The sequence below is a fragment of the Pangasianodon hypophthalmus genome, chromosome 27 (genome assembly GCF_027358585.1).
Source record: "Pangasianodon hypophthalmus isolate fPanHyp1 chromosome 27, fPanHyp1.pri, whole genome shotgun sequence".
NCBI lineage: Eukaryota > Metazoa > Chordata > Actinopteri > Siluriformes > Pangasiidae > Pangasianodon > Pangasianodon hypophthalmus.
Genome location: NC_069736.1, coordinates 13,177,933 through 13,196,673, shown reverse-complemented (window position 1 = coordinate 13,196,673; position 18,741 = coordinate 13,177,933). Strand labels below are relative to the sequence as shown.

Here is an 18,741-nt window from a genome sequence, read left to right as displayed (position 1 = left end):
GAGGATTTGGCAACCCTGAGTAGTTTTAAGCGTTGACTGCTGCCAATTTATTTCTTCGCTGAGCAATTTCGGTGTTATAGTTTGTTGGATTGTGTTAAGACTTCATGACACTGCGTACTATTTAATAAAATCAGCCTATTGCGTTCGACTTGATAGCATTTAGCAGTCGTATAAGCAGCTGTTTAAGAGTGTATGCTTTTCCCTGATTTTCCCCACAAGACCGAGACTGGCAATCATGTACAAACTCGCCACTGGTGAAACCAAGTCTTCTCAGTGAAACTGTTACACTCAGCCCAACCTATTAACCCGAAAGTCCTGGTATCCTGCTAACAGGGGAAACTTACTACGTTGTAGTTCAAACCTCTTTGCTCTAAAACCCTTGCTGAATCACAAATAGCTCCCATGACTCGGTACTTCCTGTATAACCGCACTGCTAGGGCATGAAATAATGCTTATTTCCAACAGGGAGCCATTTGGGATTCAGCCCAGGATTTGTAGGCTCTTATTTTTTCAGCCCTGCCAGTGAACTGTATTCATGCTCTGAGGAATTATCAGTGTGTGGGATGTAGCGAGTTCTACTTGTTAGTCAGCAGTGTATGTATTTTTTTTTTATTTGCATTTTGAGCTGTCTTAATAAATAGAACTTCATTTAAGAGTGTTCAGTATGACAAAAACAAACAAAAAAAACCAACAAATCAGTATATTTAGGATTTAAAAACTATAAACTGTATCTACAAAATCTATTTTTTTAACTTTTAAAATAGAGAATATTTTACTGTCCAAATACTAACTCGAGTAGCAGTGCATTTTTTTTAAACCTATGGATTAAACGTTCAATATCTTAGAAAAGTGTATTGATATTGGTACTGATATTGATATTGGTATTTTCATTACAATGTATTGACAGCGCTGTTGAATTCTCGATTCTGATTGGTCAGAAGGATGTTGATCAATTTTCCATATAAATATACGCTCTTTCTAATGCGTTATCGTTTCTATAGTAACAGCTGATTCACAGGGACTTGTCGTTATTCAACAACGAAGAAAAAGAAAAGCGTCTAATTGTTGATACGGTGAAGTTTAGGGAAGTGAGGAGACGTTTACGTAGCATTTATGGAAGGAGTCTCCAGTGTCAGCGCTTTACAGTCAGAGGTTTTCCTCCAGGGGAAAGTCTTCAGGATGGCTGTTATAATGTAGGAAGTGATAATGTTGTGGACTTTCAACTATGAATGCTAAGAAAGTACAATTTGTCGTAGTTTAATTAATAAAAAAATTGTACTCGTTGGTAAATTGCTGTGGAGTAAGAGGAGGAAAACACTTGTGTGCTTTTTTTGGGCTTGTGTTTGCAAAGCATTATCCCTTGCTGTAAAGCAGAACACAGGAAATGACCTTTTTTTGTCAGACAAGTTTTGTTTGGCTAACCACCCCTTTTCTGCAAATGATGCCAACCACCGGCAGACCCTTAAATGTAGTTCTTTTAAATGAATTGTTTTTCTGTACTCTATTTGAACCCAAAATGTGACATTCGGACAGGACATAATCTGTTTTTGCCTGGCTGAATCTCTCTGCTGTTCGGTTTTTTTTTCCTGTCTGTTTAAATCACCCTTCAGTGACCCTTTGGCTCATTACTCTGACCTTGTTGTTTAAGGTCACTGAGCCTCTTTGGACTGATTTACAACCTGCTGTGTAACACGCCACAGTGTCCCTGAGTACACACACATACACACACACACACACACACACGCACACTATTTGCTACCAACTACTAAATATCTGTATACTGTAATACAGCATTACTAAAGCAAATCAGTAAGCAAAAGAAAACATTTGCAGTGGTGTTTGCCTGTTCTTCATGCAATAGTCACACTGAATGGTTAAACATGGGCATTGTGGGTAAAAGCATTGCTTCCAGATGTACTGTAATGATGACTCATCAGCAGTGTTATCCTTTTTATCCACCATTTGTGTATTTCATGCCCTATTGGTTCTGTGAGTCTAATATGGCTATAGTTCACCCAGGGGCAGAGCGGAGAACAGAGTTTGGTGGTTGTTTTGAAGATGGTTTTCCTATTTATATATGTTTTTCAATAGCAAATGTCATAATTACAGGAAAGCTTTGAGAGAAAGCATGCTTCTATTTATATAAATTGCCTACGTAGCTCAAACATAGTCGATTAGTCAAGAGTAATGGAGTAGAAATAGTGCTCTTTTGGTTTTGCATTGGAGTTATGAGCTAAGAGGTAATGGAAGCTTGTCACCTAAATAAGCCAATATGCAGTTAGTCTACTGAATGCTGAAATTGCACTTGCCTCAAACAGCAAGGTCTGAATTAATAGCAGAAGATTTAGTACAGTACTATAAGATTGTGCACTATTTCTAACATGATCTAAACTGTACACGTATTTGATACGGCAGAAAATGGCCGTATACAGTCAACTCTATATTTACTAGGATAAAAAAAACGATTTGGAGCACAGCCAGAGTATGACTGTCCAGGGATTTTTGTCTTCTTTTTTTTTTTTTCGCATTAAACAGTGCCTATCAGCTTGTTGCCATGGAGACGCTCACTTTTCATAGTGTTGGTCCAGTCAAATGTATACAAAAACCTGTGCAATGTAAGAACAATGAAGTGTGTTCACTTCTTCTGTCTGTCTCTCTGATCCAGTCATTTCCAGGCAAATAAATGCCAGAGCAATGATGACAGCATAACCTTTCCACTGAAACAGCACACACACACTCACACACACACACACACACATACAGAGAGAGAGAGAGAGAGTGTATCACAGCTGGCTGTTTTACTGAGCTTGCTAACATCGCGTATATATGTTGAGCCGATTGGCCTTTCAAGTCAAAATGAAATGTGTGTCTCTTGGGGGCGGGGTTATGTTTTTGACCTTGTGGGTCAAATTATGGAAGGTGTGTGTGTGTGTGTGTGTGTGTGTGTGTGCATCCCCCAAGACCATCATTCTCGTGGAGGCTCATGGAGCCTGTACAGGTGGAATGGATTAGGTGTGTGTGTGTGTGTGTGTGTGTGTGACCTGTTTGGTAGGCTTTGGTGGCTTTCGCTTCTTCCTTTTGTTCCTTCATTCGTTCGTTCTGCAGTTCATGAGTGGCTTCAATTTTTAAAACATTCTTCTTGAAACATGATCAAAATCCTTTCGGGGAAATGCGCTGAGAAATAGAAGGATGCAAAGTCAAATTTGCTCTCACATCATTCTTGAAGTGAACACTTCTAATCTGGCTGCCCTTAAGAATGCATTATGGTGAATATACGTATTTATTAAACGTTTGTGTGGGGTTCAAAATCCTGTCCCATCTGTTTTTTGCCCAGAATTGAGTTTTGACCCCTCTACTTTAAGAGAACATAAATATATTTCACCAAAATGATGTAATTTTTTTTTTATTTATTTAGTTTCTACTTTGTTCAAACACGGCTGGAAAGATACTCAATCTAGCTAGAGATGTTATTTCCTCATACTGTGAATGTCATGGTTTGATCAAGTTGTTGTTTATGTGCCAGAGTGAAACAGATGTTTAGTTTGGAAACGGTCTAAATACCAGCTGTCAATCATCTGAGATGCGTCATCGCTGGTACTGTAGAGATGAATAAAGACTTGTATTAAGATATAGTGTTTTATGGTCATATTTATAGCAACTGGTGTTGGTGTCTTTCAGTGGAATTGGAACGAAATCGTTAAATGCAGATTCTGTTTTCGCTTTTGGAATTTTAGACTTAAAAAACGTTTTAAATTTCAGACTTATAAATTTAGAAATTGTTACAATTTCACTACTCGAAGGGTTTTCCCTGACCAGCACATACTGCTGTTGCAGTTTATCCTCAAATTTTGATGTGTTATGCTTTTTGAGATGCTCTTCTGCTCACCATGGTTGTACAGAGAGGTTATTTGAGATACAGTAGCCTTCAAAGTGACTAAGATCACTGAATAAACATTACCATGGTATTAACAGTATAATAACTCATATGTTAGTAAAATGTTTTAGGCAACATGATGTTAGTAAGTTGATTGAAAACTCATTTTCCTCTCCCCTGATATTTTCAAGTTGGCCAAAAGATGATGGATTTGTTATTTTTCGATAATGGGCTTTCATTTTTCTTTTTAAAACGCTCGCACTCTTGTTGTTTACGTTCTTTATTGTGTTATGGCTCACGCAGTCGATATTTGGAGCTTATTTTCTTTGTAATGAGCTGCTATTATGCTAAGTACTCTGGCACCACAAGATGACCAAACAACTGATGAAGCTGAGATACCGGAGGAGACAGAGCACACACACACACACATAAATATATACACACATGGTCAGACCATAACAGGAAGTCTATCAGGGACAGTAGAGATGTAAACTCTCACTCTTTCTCTGGATATAGAAGAGGGAAGCTTCTTAAAGTTAACAATTTATCTGTTGTTTGTCCATCTCTCTAAAATATGCTTACTTTCTTAAGATTTACGTCCTTATTCGATAATTTTAAATTTATTATTTATTTGCACGCCAATGGAAAAGGCTAGAATTGGGTGATGCCTGGAGCGGTGACACTGGGGATATTATTATTATTATTATTATTATTATTATTATTATTATTCAGGAGCTTTGCTCTGTTTTCTCCCAAGATCTTTTTGCTGTATAGATAAACAGACATTTACCATTTTTTTCTAGCTACATTTGTGCATGGAGAACATGCTCAAATCTCTCTTTCTTTCACATTTGTCCTCTAAGTAAAACATTTTTTTCCAAACATCCTGATTACTGTCTTTGGTTTTGCTGCATGTTGTCATTTAAATGTTAGGCAAATATGTTTTTTTGTAAGTTTTTTAGTGCAGGAACATAATCATTGCTTTCAAAACTCAAAGCACACAGTTTCTTTAAAGAACATGTGTGTGTGTGTGCTTTACCAGAGCGCAAGGCAAGAAGTACACCATGAACCAGCTTTGGTGCACCATCTGAAATATTTACCAGAGTGAAACAGAACCTGGAGTACACAGTGTGATAGAGAGGTTTTAGAGGGAATAAACATGAAATAGGTCAAATTCTGTTTTTTTGGTCAACTTGTATAGAAACTTGGTAGAAAACTTCATAATCAACAACTGGAAAAAGGTCATGAGCAAATGATGTGCATGTATGTGTGTGTAAAACAGGCTTGTAAATGGAATAAAACTTACTATGCAAACATAGGTTACTTTTGACTCTGTTCCATATGATTCATATTTGATTTCCTGCAATATACTGCTGCAGGAAACAGCCATTTTATACTCATCTACTCTGAGATGTCTAATGATGAAATCCATTCATCATTCGCATTGAGCCTAAATCATATCGAAACAAAATGCACATTTTTGATTTACTGCTGTAATCCAGCTATTTAAATTTTAGGCTCATTATTTTAAATGCATACAATAACATTTTGCATACAATAACATTTTGCTTCTTTATTGAGGCCATAGACCTGAAATTATTGATAGGCCTATTTGGGAGTTATTGAGATTTAGGTTAAACCCATTCAAGTGACAATGGAGGTTTGTGATTTCCACTGTAACAGAAAAAAAAAAAACACTGACCCTTTGGCTCTGCCTTGCGGACCCCTGGAGGTCTTCAGAACCCACACAGAGAACCACTGCTCTAATGGGACTGTAACACTCGGTACGTCAAGGCAGGATGCTTGTGTGTATACTCACCATGTTGTTTATTTGGGCAAATCCAAGAATCTTTATCAAAGTCCATATCGTTGGTCAGAGAACAGGCAGGCATCATCAAACGAGGTATATCCATTACCAGAAAAAAAGAAAAAGAAAAACAAAGCGTTAAAAACTCGAAACATGGCACAGGTTTTGTGGCACACAATCAGGTAACACACCAATGATGGAACAGGGGGCAGAGACAGAACCAAAACTAAAATGAAAATACATACAAGAACATGGTAGTACACTTGCTGCCATGGAAACCATGATGCAAGCCGAAGCCTTGATTTGTCACAAATACATTACAGTGAATTGTTAGGAAGCTGGGGTCAGAGTACAAGGTCAGCCATGATACAACACCCATGGAGCAGAAAGGGTTAAGGGCCTTGCTCAAGGGCTCAACAGTGGCAAATTTTGTGGCAGTACTGGGGCTCAAACCCCCAACCTTCTGGTTAGTAACCCAGAGCCTTAACCACTGCCCAAAGGGGCAATCTGTGACAGAAACATTTTTGTCAACATTTGCCATGTATAATCAGTGTAAAAGTATTGTTTAATAAATTGTGTAGTGGAAAAAATGAAATGTCTAGCAAATCTTTCCTCAAATTAAACTTGAGTGTAAAGAGAGTTAGTGTGTATTAGTTTCCTGTTGTTTCCATGGCTCTTGATCTCGTCCTGAATTTACTCAAGAGAACAGCAAATCTCTCAATAAATCTTTCAAATAACTTTCTTTATCTTCTTTTCATGATGGACAAGCAATGCCCACGTCTTTTATAAGGTTTTATTGATAAGGTGTTATGGACAGCCTGAGGGGACTGAATGAAATAAATCCCACCGCTTCATGCTTTGATTGATTCGGTGCCTCAGATACTTATTTTCAGAGCGAATGCTTTCCTTACCCGAGAGACGAAAATAAAACTTCTCTCATGTAGCGCAGAAACTTTCATATCCTGCTGTCATACAGACACGTCGTGATTGATGGCAGTTTGGATGGAGCCTTTGCTCGCTTTTTTCTTTTCCTCTCTCACAAGGAATACCTGTCGGCTTCTGATGAGCGCTCTCCGTTGTCTTCCCATCGGTGCCATCCAGGTTGGGAAAATTGATGTCAGAAATGGATGCGTTCAGGAACTCGATTTTTCAAAAGGAGAGCCTGATCTCCCAGAAGACACCGAGAACAGGGATCCATCTAGCAAACCCCAGTGTTCCAGACACTCCTTTAGTCTTCTGCCTGGTTTCATGGCAGCCAATCGGAAACAAGAACACACACATACACACACACACACACACGATTAGTTTGTACTCTTAGGGTTCAGTGGGTGAATGATGGGCCCTGTCTCAGGGGTCTCATCTGATATGAAGGAAGAAATACCAAAAGAGGAAGGAGACAACATGGGATGGGAGATCAGAAACAAAAATGTGAAGATGATGGAGGAAAAATGGAGAGTTTATAAGGAAAATGGAAAAATAGGATGTAGACAGAGATGGATGTGTGTCTTCATGACTCAAGCTTTTTCCCAGAGGTGTTGTGTCTACCTCTTCTTGCGGCTGATGACCTCAAGTTCTCTCATTTTTTCTTTTTAAGTGTCTAACCTTTAGCTTTTGGAGTGTGGAGTAGTGTTTTTTCCCAATGTATATTGGTTCACACCAATCTACACTCAATTTTTACTACCATCCACTATTCCTGAGTTACACTGATCTTACTGCCTGGATTCTCCTTCATATACTATATATGCATATATGTATTATGTAAGTAATAAAACAGGGTGTTGATAAAACGACAGTAATAAAACATGACAGGGTGTGATGTTATAGGAAAGTAATTAACAATGTGGTGGTTTTGAGCATGTTGGGCCCACCTCCAAGTTGATTATTTTCCCATGACAGCACATCCTGAAGGGTTTTATTCCACAGCAATTTGCTAATGGTATCAATTTTGTATTTATAAAGTTAGATGTCATATAGAGTATGTCATACTTTTTATCCAGTTTATAGTCCTGAAGATTTTCCCGTGTTTGAAAACTTAAAGGAACAGCTTTACCTTTGAGTGTTACAAAGCACTGACACTGGAGACTCCTTCCAGAATGGTAAATAAAAATCTCCTTACAGAAAACGTCACCATAGCGACAATTACACACGTTTTCTTAATCCGTTTATGTGGCGCTTCAGCCGTACAAGCATGTGCAAGTTGTTACTATAGAACCGATAACGTATTAGAACCAGTGCATTAATGTGAGTTAATGCAAGATGGTCACGTGTAGTGTAGCACAGACGAAACCACACACTTGGTGCACTGTGCCTGAAAGAACAGAGGAGATCCAGATCCCACAATGGTCCCTGGTCAAACAATGCCCCTTAACAGCACGCGAATACCCATAATTCAGTGTGACAGCTGACCTCTACAGCGAATAGGGCGTGGTATTGGACACATCTCACATGGCATAAATTATAGCCGTAAATTTTGCATCACTAAACACAACTCTGCAACGTCGCACTAATTACACCACATTATATACGCTGCTCAGACCGTATTACTGTGACGGCACAGCGTGCTGCTTATATTCCACCACTAGCTCACTCATCCTCCCTCTGTCCAGCTTTACCTGTAAAAGAGATCTTGTTACAGATATTGAAGTGTCAGGATTTCTATACTTAGATTAGGTGTTAATATGCTATTGAGAGGAAACACTAATTAGCTTGATACAGCTTAGGTGTCTACTGTAAATGACACCATTAACAACCATCCTGTTTTACTTCTTAATACATTTATGGAATTTGATATTCACTAATTTATAACCCAGCACATATGCATAAGGCAAAGAATAATGAAAATGCGTTCATATGGAGCTTGTTGATTACTGGCAATAATTTCTTATAGATTATAGATAAAGTGTGTAACAGTGAACTTATGCACTGCAGCTCTCAGTGTGTAAACAACATGGAATAGACCTTAAAGTGCTGTGTTAACATGAAAATTATAAACATCACACAATATTCATAAATATACATGTATGTGTACATGTACAAAATATACACAATCCCAGTTATAGTCCTAGCTGCAAATTCAGAACTAACTATATATTAACAATTAGTTATTTCATTATAATAATAATACTTCATTCATTTATAGTTACGTTTAAATATCACTCGGCCACAATATGCTTTTCAGCGATAGACATTTTTTTTAAATGAAAAAAAAAATATTGCAAATTATATTATTATTATTATTATATTATGGTTGCAAAAACAAAAATTTACATATGTATTATACATTTGTTTATTAATAGTAAAAGTTAACAAAAATGTATTATCATTTCAAACTAATTTATTATCATTTAAAACATTTTTTAAAAAATGCATCACTACTGTATTGCTGGCATTTTTTTTTTTAGCAAACTTATATCATGATACATAGTGTGTACTGTAGAAATATCTTCAAGAATATGATATTTTTGTCATATCACCTATCCCTGTGTTTAATGTTAGTTCCTGTTGTTCCAAACAGGATTATAAAAACAAAACAAAACAAAAAGTTACAGCTTTTCTTCTGTTACTAAGCACTGACACTGGAGACTCCTTCCGAACATGCTAAGTAAACATCTTCTCACAGAAAACTTCACCATATCAACAATTACCCGGTTTTTAAACTGTTTATGTGGAGCGTCCACCATACAAGTCCATGTGTTTGATGTTGCTATAGAAACATTAACGTATTAGGATAAGCGTATTAATATAAATGAATTCCACAGTGCTTAAACGCTGAAGTCGTTTATATTGAACGTGTATGTGTTCAAACTGCATGGAGATATGCTTCTGAATATCTCTTTTTGTTGAAAATAACACGTTCAAATTTAGCACCGTTCTTCATCAAGATCCAGCTCATCCAGCTCCGCTGTCTCACCAGAGAATTATGTGCTGCAGGAATCATAAATAGTTAATTAGATCTGAAAAGGTAATCTGAGCTCTTAATATCTGCAGCAAGTGCTGGGTATAATGGGTCAAATATGATACATGAGTTTTTTCTCGCAATTTTGAATGACATCTATGTAATAACTCGCAGAAATATTGCATAATTTCCACTCTCAGATCTCTGTTATCATAGAAAAATATGGAGAAATTCATTTAAAAAGTTAAAATAATGGTTTGTAGTATAATTGCAATAAAAAAAGGTTTACAGAACATATTCAGGATGCAAAAACACCCTCTACAGAATAACATAATAACAATATAACAATAAGCCACTCACTGGTTTTTCCTTTAATTAGTCATATATAATGTCTATATAAATATATAAATTAATATTTTCAACATGCTTTGTATTAATATTGTGGATAGTTTTTTTCACCGTACTAGTGAAAAGAACAATTCCTTTAACTGAGAAATGATTGAATTCATTTTATACCATATGTGTCAGTTCATATAGCTAGCTAACGCTACACAAACTGACAGTTGTATTGTGAACAAATATAAATAGCAAGAGATTGTATGTAAATATGTCACATTGTGTGACAGCATTGTGTGTAGGTACGTTGAACGTTACTTATTGTTTAGTGTCTTAAACTTGGAGCGCCTGGAGATTAGTATCTCATTTATTTTCTCTTGTCTGTGTGACATTTACGTGTTCGTCTGAAGGTAAGTCTTTTGTGTTTGTGGTCACCCTTGGGTCACTCTTTGCGCTTTCTCTCTCTCTTTCTGGTTCTCTCTATCTCACACTCAGATCTCATCTGATGCCGAGACTGAAAGAATCGCGCTCTCACGAGTCGTTGCTCAGTCCCAGTAGTGCAGTGGAAGCTCTGGACCTCAGCATGGAGGAGGAGGTCCTCATCAAACCCGTACACAGCTCCATCCTGGGTCAGGACTACTGCTTTGAGGTACGCACAAACACACATACACACACACAAAAGCCTACATTTCCACACATTTCCACCTGCACAATCGTGTATAATTGATACAATTGAGCTTCATATGCTGTAATTTCATTGTTGTTCCATTCTGCGTTCTGTTTTTGTGTAATTTGCATAAACGCCAGTAAACGTGTTGCTAGTTTGGTTGGGTGCAAGCTAATTTTTTTGTGGTCATGCATGATGCACTGTAATGAAGTAGGCGGAGCACCCCAAAAAGGGGGTGTGGAATTCAAAATATGCCAACGCAGTGAGATTTTCAAGCCTATTTTGGTCCAAAAATGTGTTAGCGATTCCCAAGTCCCCTTTTAGCACAGATGCAGGGATAAGCTGGTATTTTCCTGACTTCAAGGTCAGCCTTAAAAGTTTGTTCCCATTTCTTACAATTCAGCTTTTGCATTTATTTGTTTTTTCAAGCATGAACAACTCCGTAGACCTTCATTTTAAAAGGAACTACTACTACTAAAATTATACGCATGATAGTCAGCGTTAGCAGTGCTGTTAGATTATCAGATTCATTCTCAGTCAATTTTGCACTTTGCAGAACCCCTGGAGATGCTCCTGTCCCGGCTTAACCCGGATTATACTATCTTGATGCTTAACGTTTAGGCACAGTCTTAAAAGACGATCTCTGAATCACTGACAGATCCAATAACTCTACATGCACCTACATAAATAAAATCCTAAGCATTTTAAAGTGTTGGGGCTGCTATGAAACCGATTATATAGATAAAATTTATTGGCTCAAAGCTTTAATTCTCCTGCAATATGTATCTTTTTCTTTTTTTGTTTAAAAAAACATGGCAGAGAAACTTGTTTTTCATCTCATGTTTGCTTGTAATGTGTTCAGATATAATTTGTGCATAATGTATATGCAGTAATACATGAACATTCAGTTCTATTATTTCTCAATTATTACGTGTAACTAATATACTATTTTAATTGCAAACCTAGAGAGGACAAGTATGAATATTGTATTGTATAATGATTATAATGAGAAAACAGGGAAAAAATCTACTTTTGTGACTGGCAAACTCTCTGAATTTGTCTGATATCTGTATATTCATATTATATTATTAATAACTGCAAAGATATATTGAGTATTTTGAAAAAAATCATACAGTGTATTGCCGTATAATCAAAAGAGATGCCCTGGGTTTATAGATAATCATTCCAAAGTAGTTCACATTACTAAAATTTAAGATAAGGGCTGATATCTGCCATTCCTCTTAGGTGAGCACCTCAACAGGAAGCAAGTGTTTCTCATGTCGCTCAGCTGCCGAAAGGGACAAATGGATGGAGAACCTCAGACGAGCCGTTCACCCAAACAAGGTACCAGACGTGGTGTTACTCACACTAATATAGAGCATGGAAATGCTGACTACTCCTCTTTCTCTGAGATTGATTCATGGTGCTATACAGAAACACACTGTGTTTTTTTTTCCCCTTTCTTTTTTTTTTATTAAACAATTGCTTTGAGCCAGACACCATAAAACACACTATTTTTAAAAGAACACTAGAAAATGGTAATATGATAGTTTGTTTCACACAGACTTTTTTATTATTAATAAATTCAGTAATTAAGTAATTTGTTCTTGCTAAAAAAATTAACCATGTTAGCTGATTGATTTTCAGCATCCTTATATGAAATTTTAGGACACTTAAATACAAACCAATGACCAATACAAGTAGATTTATTTTATTTTTTTTGGTAAAAGACATCATGACTGATTGAAAATTCAAGCCTACATCTGCTGGAACAATTAGTCTATGGTGTAATGATAGTTGTTATGTAACACCTGAAATCCAGATTGCACAATCGACAGCCCCACCCTGTACATACATCTCTTATGCCATTGCCTGTGGGTATTTTTTCTGCATGCAAGTAAAAACAAAGATAGAAATACCTTTTTGCAATAACTACAGGACTCGAATTTTAACTTCAAAGTCTCGGCCCACCCAGAAGTTTACTATTTAAATTCATTGCTGAATTCAACACCAACCTTTCATGTGGTAAAATGGTGGTTAAATATTAATCAGCTGTATCATAAATGTACCAGTGATACAATAAATGGTCCTGCCATGAAGCCTGCATGTCCTGGAAAGACTTACTTTTCGAGCAGCCTTTCTCACCATGGGAATGACTTTAACTGCTAAATGATGTCATTAGGTATTTATGCTGCTTTCCCTTACCCTTTATAGCAGTGACATGAAGTGATCTAAAACAGAAAGCATCTAATTGCCAAGCAGCACTGAAACAGAGGCTATTAAACTGCTAAAGTCAGACATCCAGTCGTCTCTGCATCAGCAGTTGTTTTAGATGGATATCATATTTATACACCCTAAGAAAAAAGGTTCAGTTTTTTTATAGTTAAGGGTTCTACATGGAAAATTGAAGGGTTACTCCAAGAGGAACAAGCCAAAGAACCCTTTAGGATTCATCAATTTGACATGGGGCCAAATACATTTTTAGGTTTTAGTTTTAACCTTGGGTGTTCTCTACATGCATGTGCTGATTTTTTTTTATCTCAGTAAATGTCAGACTAGTTTACAGTATTATCACAATACTATTAAAAATAAATCAATAAAATAAGGCATGCTATGATTTCATATTTGGCCAATTTCTGGCACCTTAGAAGATAGGTTTACAATCCCATTCCACATTGAGAATGAATCTTGAGAGCTAAAATGCTGCCTAACTGGGCAACAGCCATCTGTAATGCAAAAATAGTGATGGTATTTCAAAGTGCAGTATAGTCCAAACTAGGAATATAGTTCATGTTGAATATTACACTATACCATATACCTACCATCATGCATCAGTGGTCCTCTGACCTCATTCTGTCTTTGCTCTTGTCTCCAGGACAACAGCCGTCGGGTAGAGAACACCCTTCGGCTGTGGGTGATCGAAGCCAAAGATCTTCCGGCCAAGAAGAAGTACTTCTGTGAGCTGTGCCTGGATGATGCCCTTTATGCCCGCACCTCCTGCAAGCTGAAAGCAGACAACGTCTTCTGGGGAGAGCACTTTGAGTTCACCAACCTGCCTGCTGTCCAAAACATCACTGTCCACCTCTACAGGGACTCAGACAAAAAAAAGAAAAAAGACAAGAACAACTATGTGGGACTGGTAAACATCTCGGTAGAAAGTGTGACCAGTAGGCAACTTGTTGAGAAGTGGTACCCTGTTAGCACACCAAACCCAGGGAAGGGAAAGACTGCAGGACCTATGATCCGGATAAAGGCCCGCTACCAAAGTATGAATATCCTTCCAATGGAGATGTATAAGGAATTCGCTGAATACACTACCAACAACTATATGCTGCTCTGCTCTGTGCTGGAACCAGCCATCAGTGTCAAGAACAAAGAAGAGATGGCTTGCGCCCTGGTACACATCCTGCAAAGCACTGGGAAAGCCAAGGTAAAAAAAAAAAAAAAAACTGCTATGTGATTTTTTTTTCTAAGCTTCAAAAATCTTGTGCATTAGGAAACACAGTAGACCAACATGGGATCATATTTTTGTAAGTTTTATAATATGGTAAGTGCCCAGAATTAAAGAGAATTATGTGGTGTAGGAGGTGGTCTTGATTCCTCCATGGTAACCTGTGGTCTGGGGTTCATTCCTGATCTTCATGTTTCCCAGGGCTATATAGGTTTGTTCTGGGTACTCTGGAAGTGGGTACCACTTTTAAAAAAGCATGCTGAGGGGAGAATGGCTTCTCTGAACTGCACCATGTGTGAATGGGTTAGAATGTGTGTGATGCCTAGGATGCTTTTAATCAACCCCCTGGCCAGGGTGTATTCCTTCTTTGCACCCAGGGTTCTTGGGATAGACTCTGGATCTACCACAACCCCAAACGAGATAAAGTGGTTACACAAGATGCATTAAAAATTTTGTTTACTGTGGATTGTGGTATGTTAAGAAATAAGATATTACAAACCTGATGTCCAGAGTCTACTGTATCACTGTGTTAGTGTCTTTACCATATTGTTTCCCTAACTCTGTTGCTCTTGGAATATTGTTCCATTGCATGCCTGCCCCCTGGCCGGCCCCGGCTAGATCTGTATCAGGAGTGCTCCAAAGTACGGAGACCCCGAGGCAGACCCAGGACCTGCTGCAGAGATTACATCTCACAGTTGGCTCGGGTACATCTGGGAGTCCCCCAGAAGGAGCTGGAATCTGTAGCCTGGGAGAGAAAAAGACTGGGTTGACATTTTCAGGCTGTAGTCACTGCGACCCCCACCAGGAACACCAGAAGCAAAATGAATGAATGAATGAACAGTGTTGGACTAGCAGGAGTATGAGGCTAGAAAACCATTCATATTTTTTTGCCCTTACTTGTCAAAATTTTTTTGTATCTGTATGTATGGCTTTTCCTGCTGGGAGGTATTGCCTTAGGGATCCCTACAGAGCTAACACCGCACCACACCCTCCACTGGGCAAGATAACTGATTCTTCTTATTTTGGCCCAGAGAGGAGAGCGACCAAGTCAGCAGCTGTCATCTCTGTCGGCTGCCTGGGCTATGTCTGGTCTGACTGGCGCAGTTTCAGTTACTGCAGTAACACAGTGCATTTGTGATGACTCATGAGATGAAATAAACACACAGGGAAAATAACCGTACATGGTGGAGGAGATGTCTCTGGTTTACATATGGCATTTTCTGGAGAGCGTGTTTAGACTACATTAACGTCCCCATCATTCCCCTGTTGTACAAAGAACAGGACAAAGCAAGGGCACGCTGCTAACAGCATAGGACCAGATGAGCTTCTCGTCCAGAGCTCGTCAAAGATTTGCAATGACATTCTCGAATAGCCCTCCTGGTGCTACTCTGACTGGCTGTGGAAGATCAGTTAAATTAACCATGAAACAGGTTTTTACTGTGGGAGGATTGACAGCCTGGTGGCTATATTTGTCCCTGTGATCAATTGGCTTCAAAATTAATTGATAAACATTTACGTTGCCAAGCTTTAAAGAGCCTAATTCTTCCCACTCCCCCTTTCTGCTTGATTTTCAATGCTAAATAGCTCTGGCTCAGTGTCTCAAAAGCACTGCAAAGGCCATTGTTAAACGGAAGAATGATCATCAATTTGAATGCAATCTGTGCCAGTTAAGATGGTCTTAACTTTACAATGCATTTGGGAAACTGGGCCACTTTAGATTAGTTAGCATTTTATAACTACTAGCTAATATTAGCAATGATATCTTGCCCTGTAAGCATGTCTTACATTTGCACATCAGCACTTTTTACTTACTTTTTTTTTTTTGCCATTTGCTGAATTTAGCCCTGATGGGTGATATGAAAAAAGTGTGCTCATTTCTTCCTTATGTAGAAATATATATATTTTTTTTTTCAAAAATCATTTTTAAAAAAATCTAACAAATGACAAAAAAAATTAGCGGCTAATTAGTTCCCCCCATATGTTTTTTTAAGGATGTTTCTTGCTAGCAATTAGTATGCTCTACCAGATTAAAGAACATGATGCATATATTAGTATATATCACTCGACATTATTATCAGAAATGACTGAAAATAACTAAAACATTTTATTCAAATTATGAAGCATTGCTGTAGAAATGGTGCAGGCTGTGCTGCAGAAATTGTAGTACCTTGCCATTCATGGTGTCACAATGTCATTAGGCATGGTCAATGGGCCAGGAACAAGCGATCTGCCTCATTATCCACCAAGTGCTGATTTTGAGATTACTTTCTGCCTCAGCATCATTATTAGCATGCCATTAGCTCACCGCTTTTCTGGTCACTTGCACTTTACCCTTTCTGTTACAACAAGGATGACTGGCAGGGATTGAACCTATTGGCTCTGATAGGGTGCAAGTCGCGGAGGCCACTCAAATCTTCTCCGTCCCAGTCCAGTAGTCGATTCCGGATCCTGAGGGACATGGCCAATCCCGTTAGCCTGTGGTTGTTAATTACTTTGACTTAATTACTCTGCGTCTTAAAGCAGCCCAGAGGGATATGGGCCGTTAAAAACTGGAACGTACACATCGCCGTCCGAGCGTTCCAAGGTCGTAAGTTATGAGGACAGCTGTTAAAACCTGACTCTTGTGCACTTTAGCATCTGTTCACTCTTGGACTCATGACCATGTGCGGAATGAATTGGACACATTATTTATGCTGAATAGAAGCATTTTGTTGTGAAACTGAAGCATTTTTTTTATTGCTGTAGGCATACAAGCTACTTGGCAATAAGCTAGATGATCTAAAAAAGATTCTGGGTCCTCTTAGAACACAGCTGCCTTAAAGCTTGCGAAGCCATTTCAGTGCACCAGACTTTGCATCTAGTTTCCCTTGAAGTGAATTAGCTTTGAATGATTGTAGCTAATTAGCGAGTGTGTAACACTGTGTCGCTAATTAGTATCAGATATGTTTTACAGTATATTCTGTCAAAAAATCTACATCTTTGTGTGTACTTACGTCTTGAACTACGGTCAACACACATTTATGAAGAGAATGAAGCATAGCATTCATTTTTGGTCATGCTAACTCAATCAGTATTGCTAGCAGGCCTTCGGATGTGGTTAATGTAAAAAAAAAAAAAATAAAAAAATCAAATAAAACAGAGGCCCAAAATAATCTCAGCCCAAATGAGGTCAGGATGCAGATGAAGCCATCCAGCTGATAAAGCCTGCCTTTTTGTGTCCTTTTAGGATGTTTTTATCCCCCTCGGGATGAATTGAACTTAGCTGAACTGAATCAAAGACGGCTTGCTGTGTCTCAGTTGGGACAATTATTATAGGAATCTTGACATTTCAGCGACTTTTGTTCCCATAGTTGGAAAATAGAGAGAATGTTAAGTGGTGGGTTTGTAGCTATGCAAGCTTTCTGGAAAGTAGTGGGCGATAATAGTTGTTTTTTCTATATATTTTCCTGTATATTTCATATAATATATATATATTAGTCATATTAGTCATATATGTACCCAATAAGCACAAACCTGCTGTGTGTGTGTGTGTGTGTGTGTGCGTGTGTGTGCGTGTGAAAAGAAATTATTTTTGGGGGAACGTCAACATTTTTCCTATAGAAAAAACCCTTCTTTATATGTATACATGCATATGTTTAAGTGTGTTACAAAATGCTTTAAATAATTAACATGTTTAATAAGGCTTTAGTGCTAATAATAGTTAATGAAATGGTTTCACATGAAACAAAATGAGTATTTTCCTGTTATTAACTCACTAACTACAGTCATTATTTCCTTTGTACATGTTTCTCCACTCCCATCTGCCACCCTAACCCCTTCCCCTCTCCTCCCCTCTGCTCCCTCTTTCTTCTGCTCCTTCCTTGTGTGTTTAACTTTTCTTACTCTCATTCTTTTTATTCCTGTCAACACTTCTCTCTCTCTCACTTCTTTCTCTCTCTCTCTCATGGCTTTCTCATGCTCTACTGGGCTTTAAGGCAGGCTCATGTTGAAAGGATGTCATTTCTGGTTTGGAGCAGCACATCACCCTGGCAGATATTACACAAGCCTGCCACATACACACATAGAAGCACATGAACAATCTTTCGAAAAAGTCAGACTGCTAGATTGTGTTCTGGAGGCATGTTCTAAATTGTGCAATTGTGCAAGTTAGGGCTGCACCATATGGATGGAAATTAACATACTGCAATTATGACTGTGCATTATATATGTTATGCAATTTTCAGTTCTGAAGTTTAGATTTAATTAGATATTTTTAGATTTTATAAGTTTATGTATTATATTCTACACATATCAAATTATACACTATACACTAGACTACATGTATGATCACAATTTTCTATTGATTTCTCAAATTTGATTGGTCAGGACCTGTTGATTCATTTTCTTTAAGAGCAGCTCTGACAGTAGTGCTGGCTGTGATTCAAATCACATGTTATAATATATTAATGTACTCTTTGTAATATGTTCATTTCTATAGTAACAGCTAATTCACAGGAATGCATATTTCGGACACCGCACATTATCTTAGCTTAATAATAAACAGATGAAAAATGTTGTTATTTAAGAAAAAAAGTATAGGAGATGTTTAATTAGCATTTATATAAGGAGTCTCCAGTGTCAGCTCATTGTAACAGTAGGCAGTAAAGCTGGTCCATTTTTTCAGACACAGGAAAGTCTAAGGATGGAAAGATTTATGGTTTATCAGTAACAT

The 18,741-nt window shown here is 37.8% G+C and overlaps 1 protein-coding gene across 6 annotated transcripts in view; it reads left to right on the top strand.

Moving 5' to 3' along the window:
• dab2ipb (DAB2 interacting protein b) overlaps window positions 1-18,741 on the top strand; it is a 157,866-nt gene that overhangs the window by 113,097 nt on the left and 26,028 nt on the right. For all 6 annotated transcript variants that reach the window (XM_053230534.1, XM_026922047.3, XM_026922048.3 and 3 more), the window contains 3 exons: window positions 10,408-10,561; window positions 11,825-11,923; window positions 13,455-14,009. In XM_053230534.1, coding sequence (XP_053086509.1) covers window positions 10,408-10,561; window positions 11,825-11,923; window positions 13,455-14,009 — 808 coding nt within the window. The remainder of the gene's footprint in view (window positions 1-10,407; window positions 10,562-11,824; window positions 11,924-13,454; window positions 14,010-18,741) is intronic.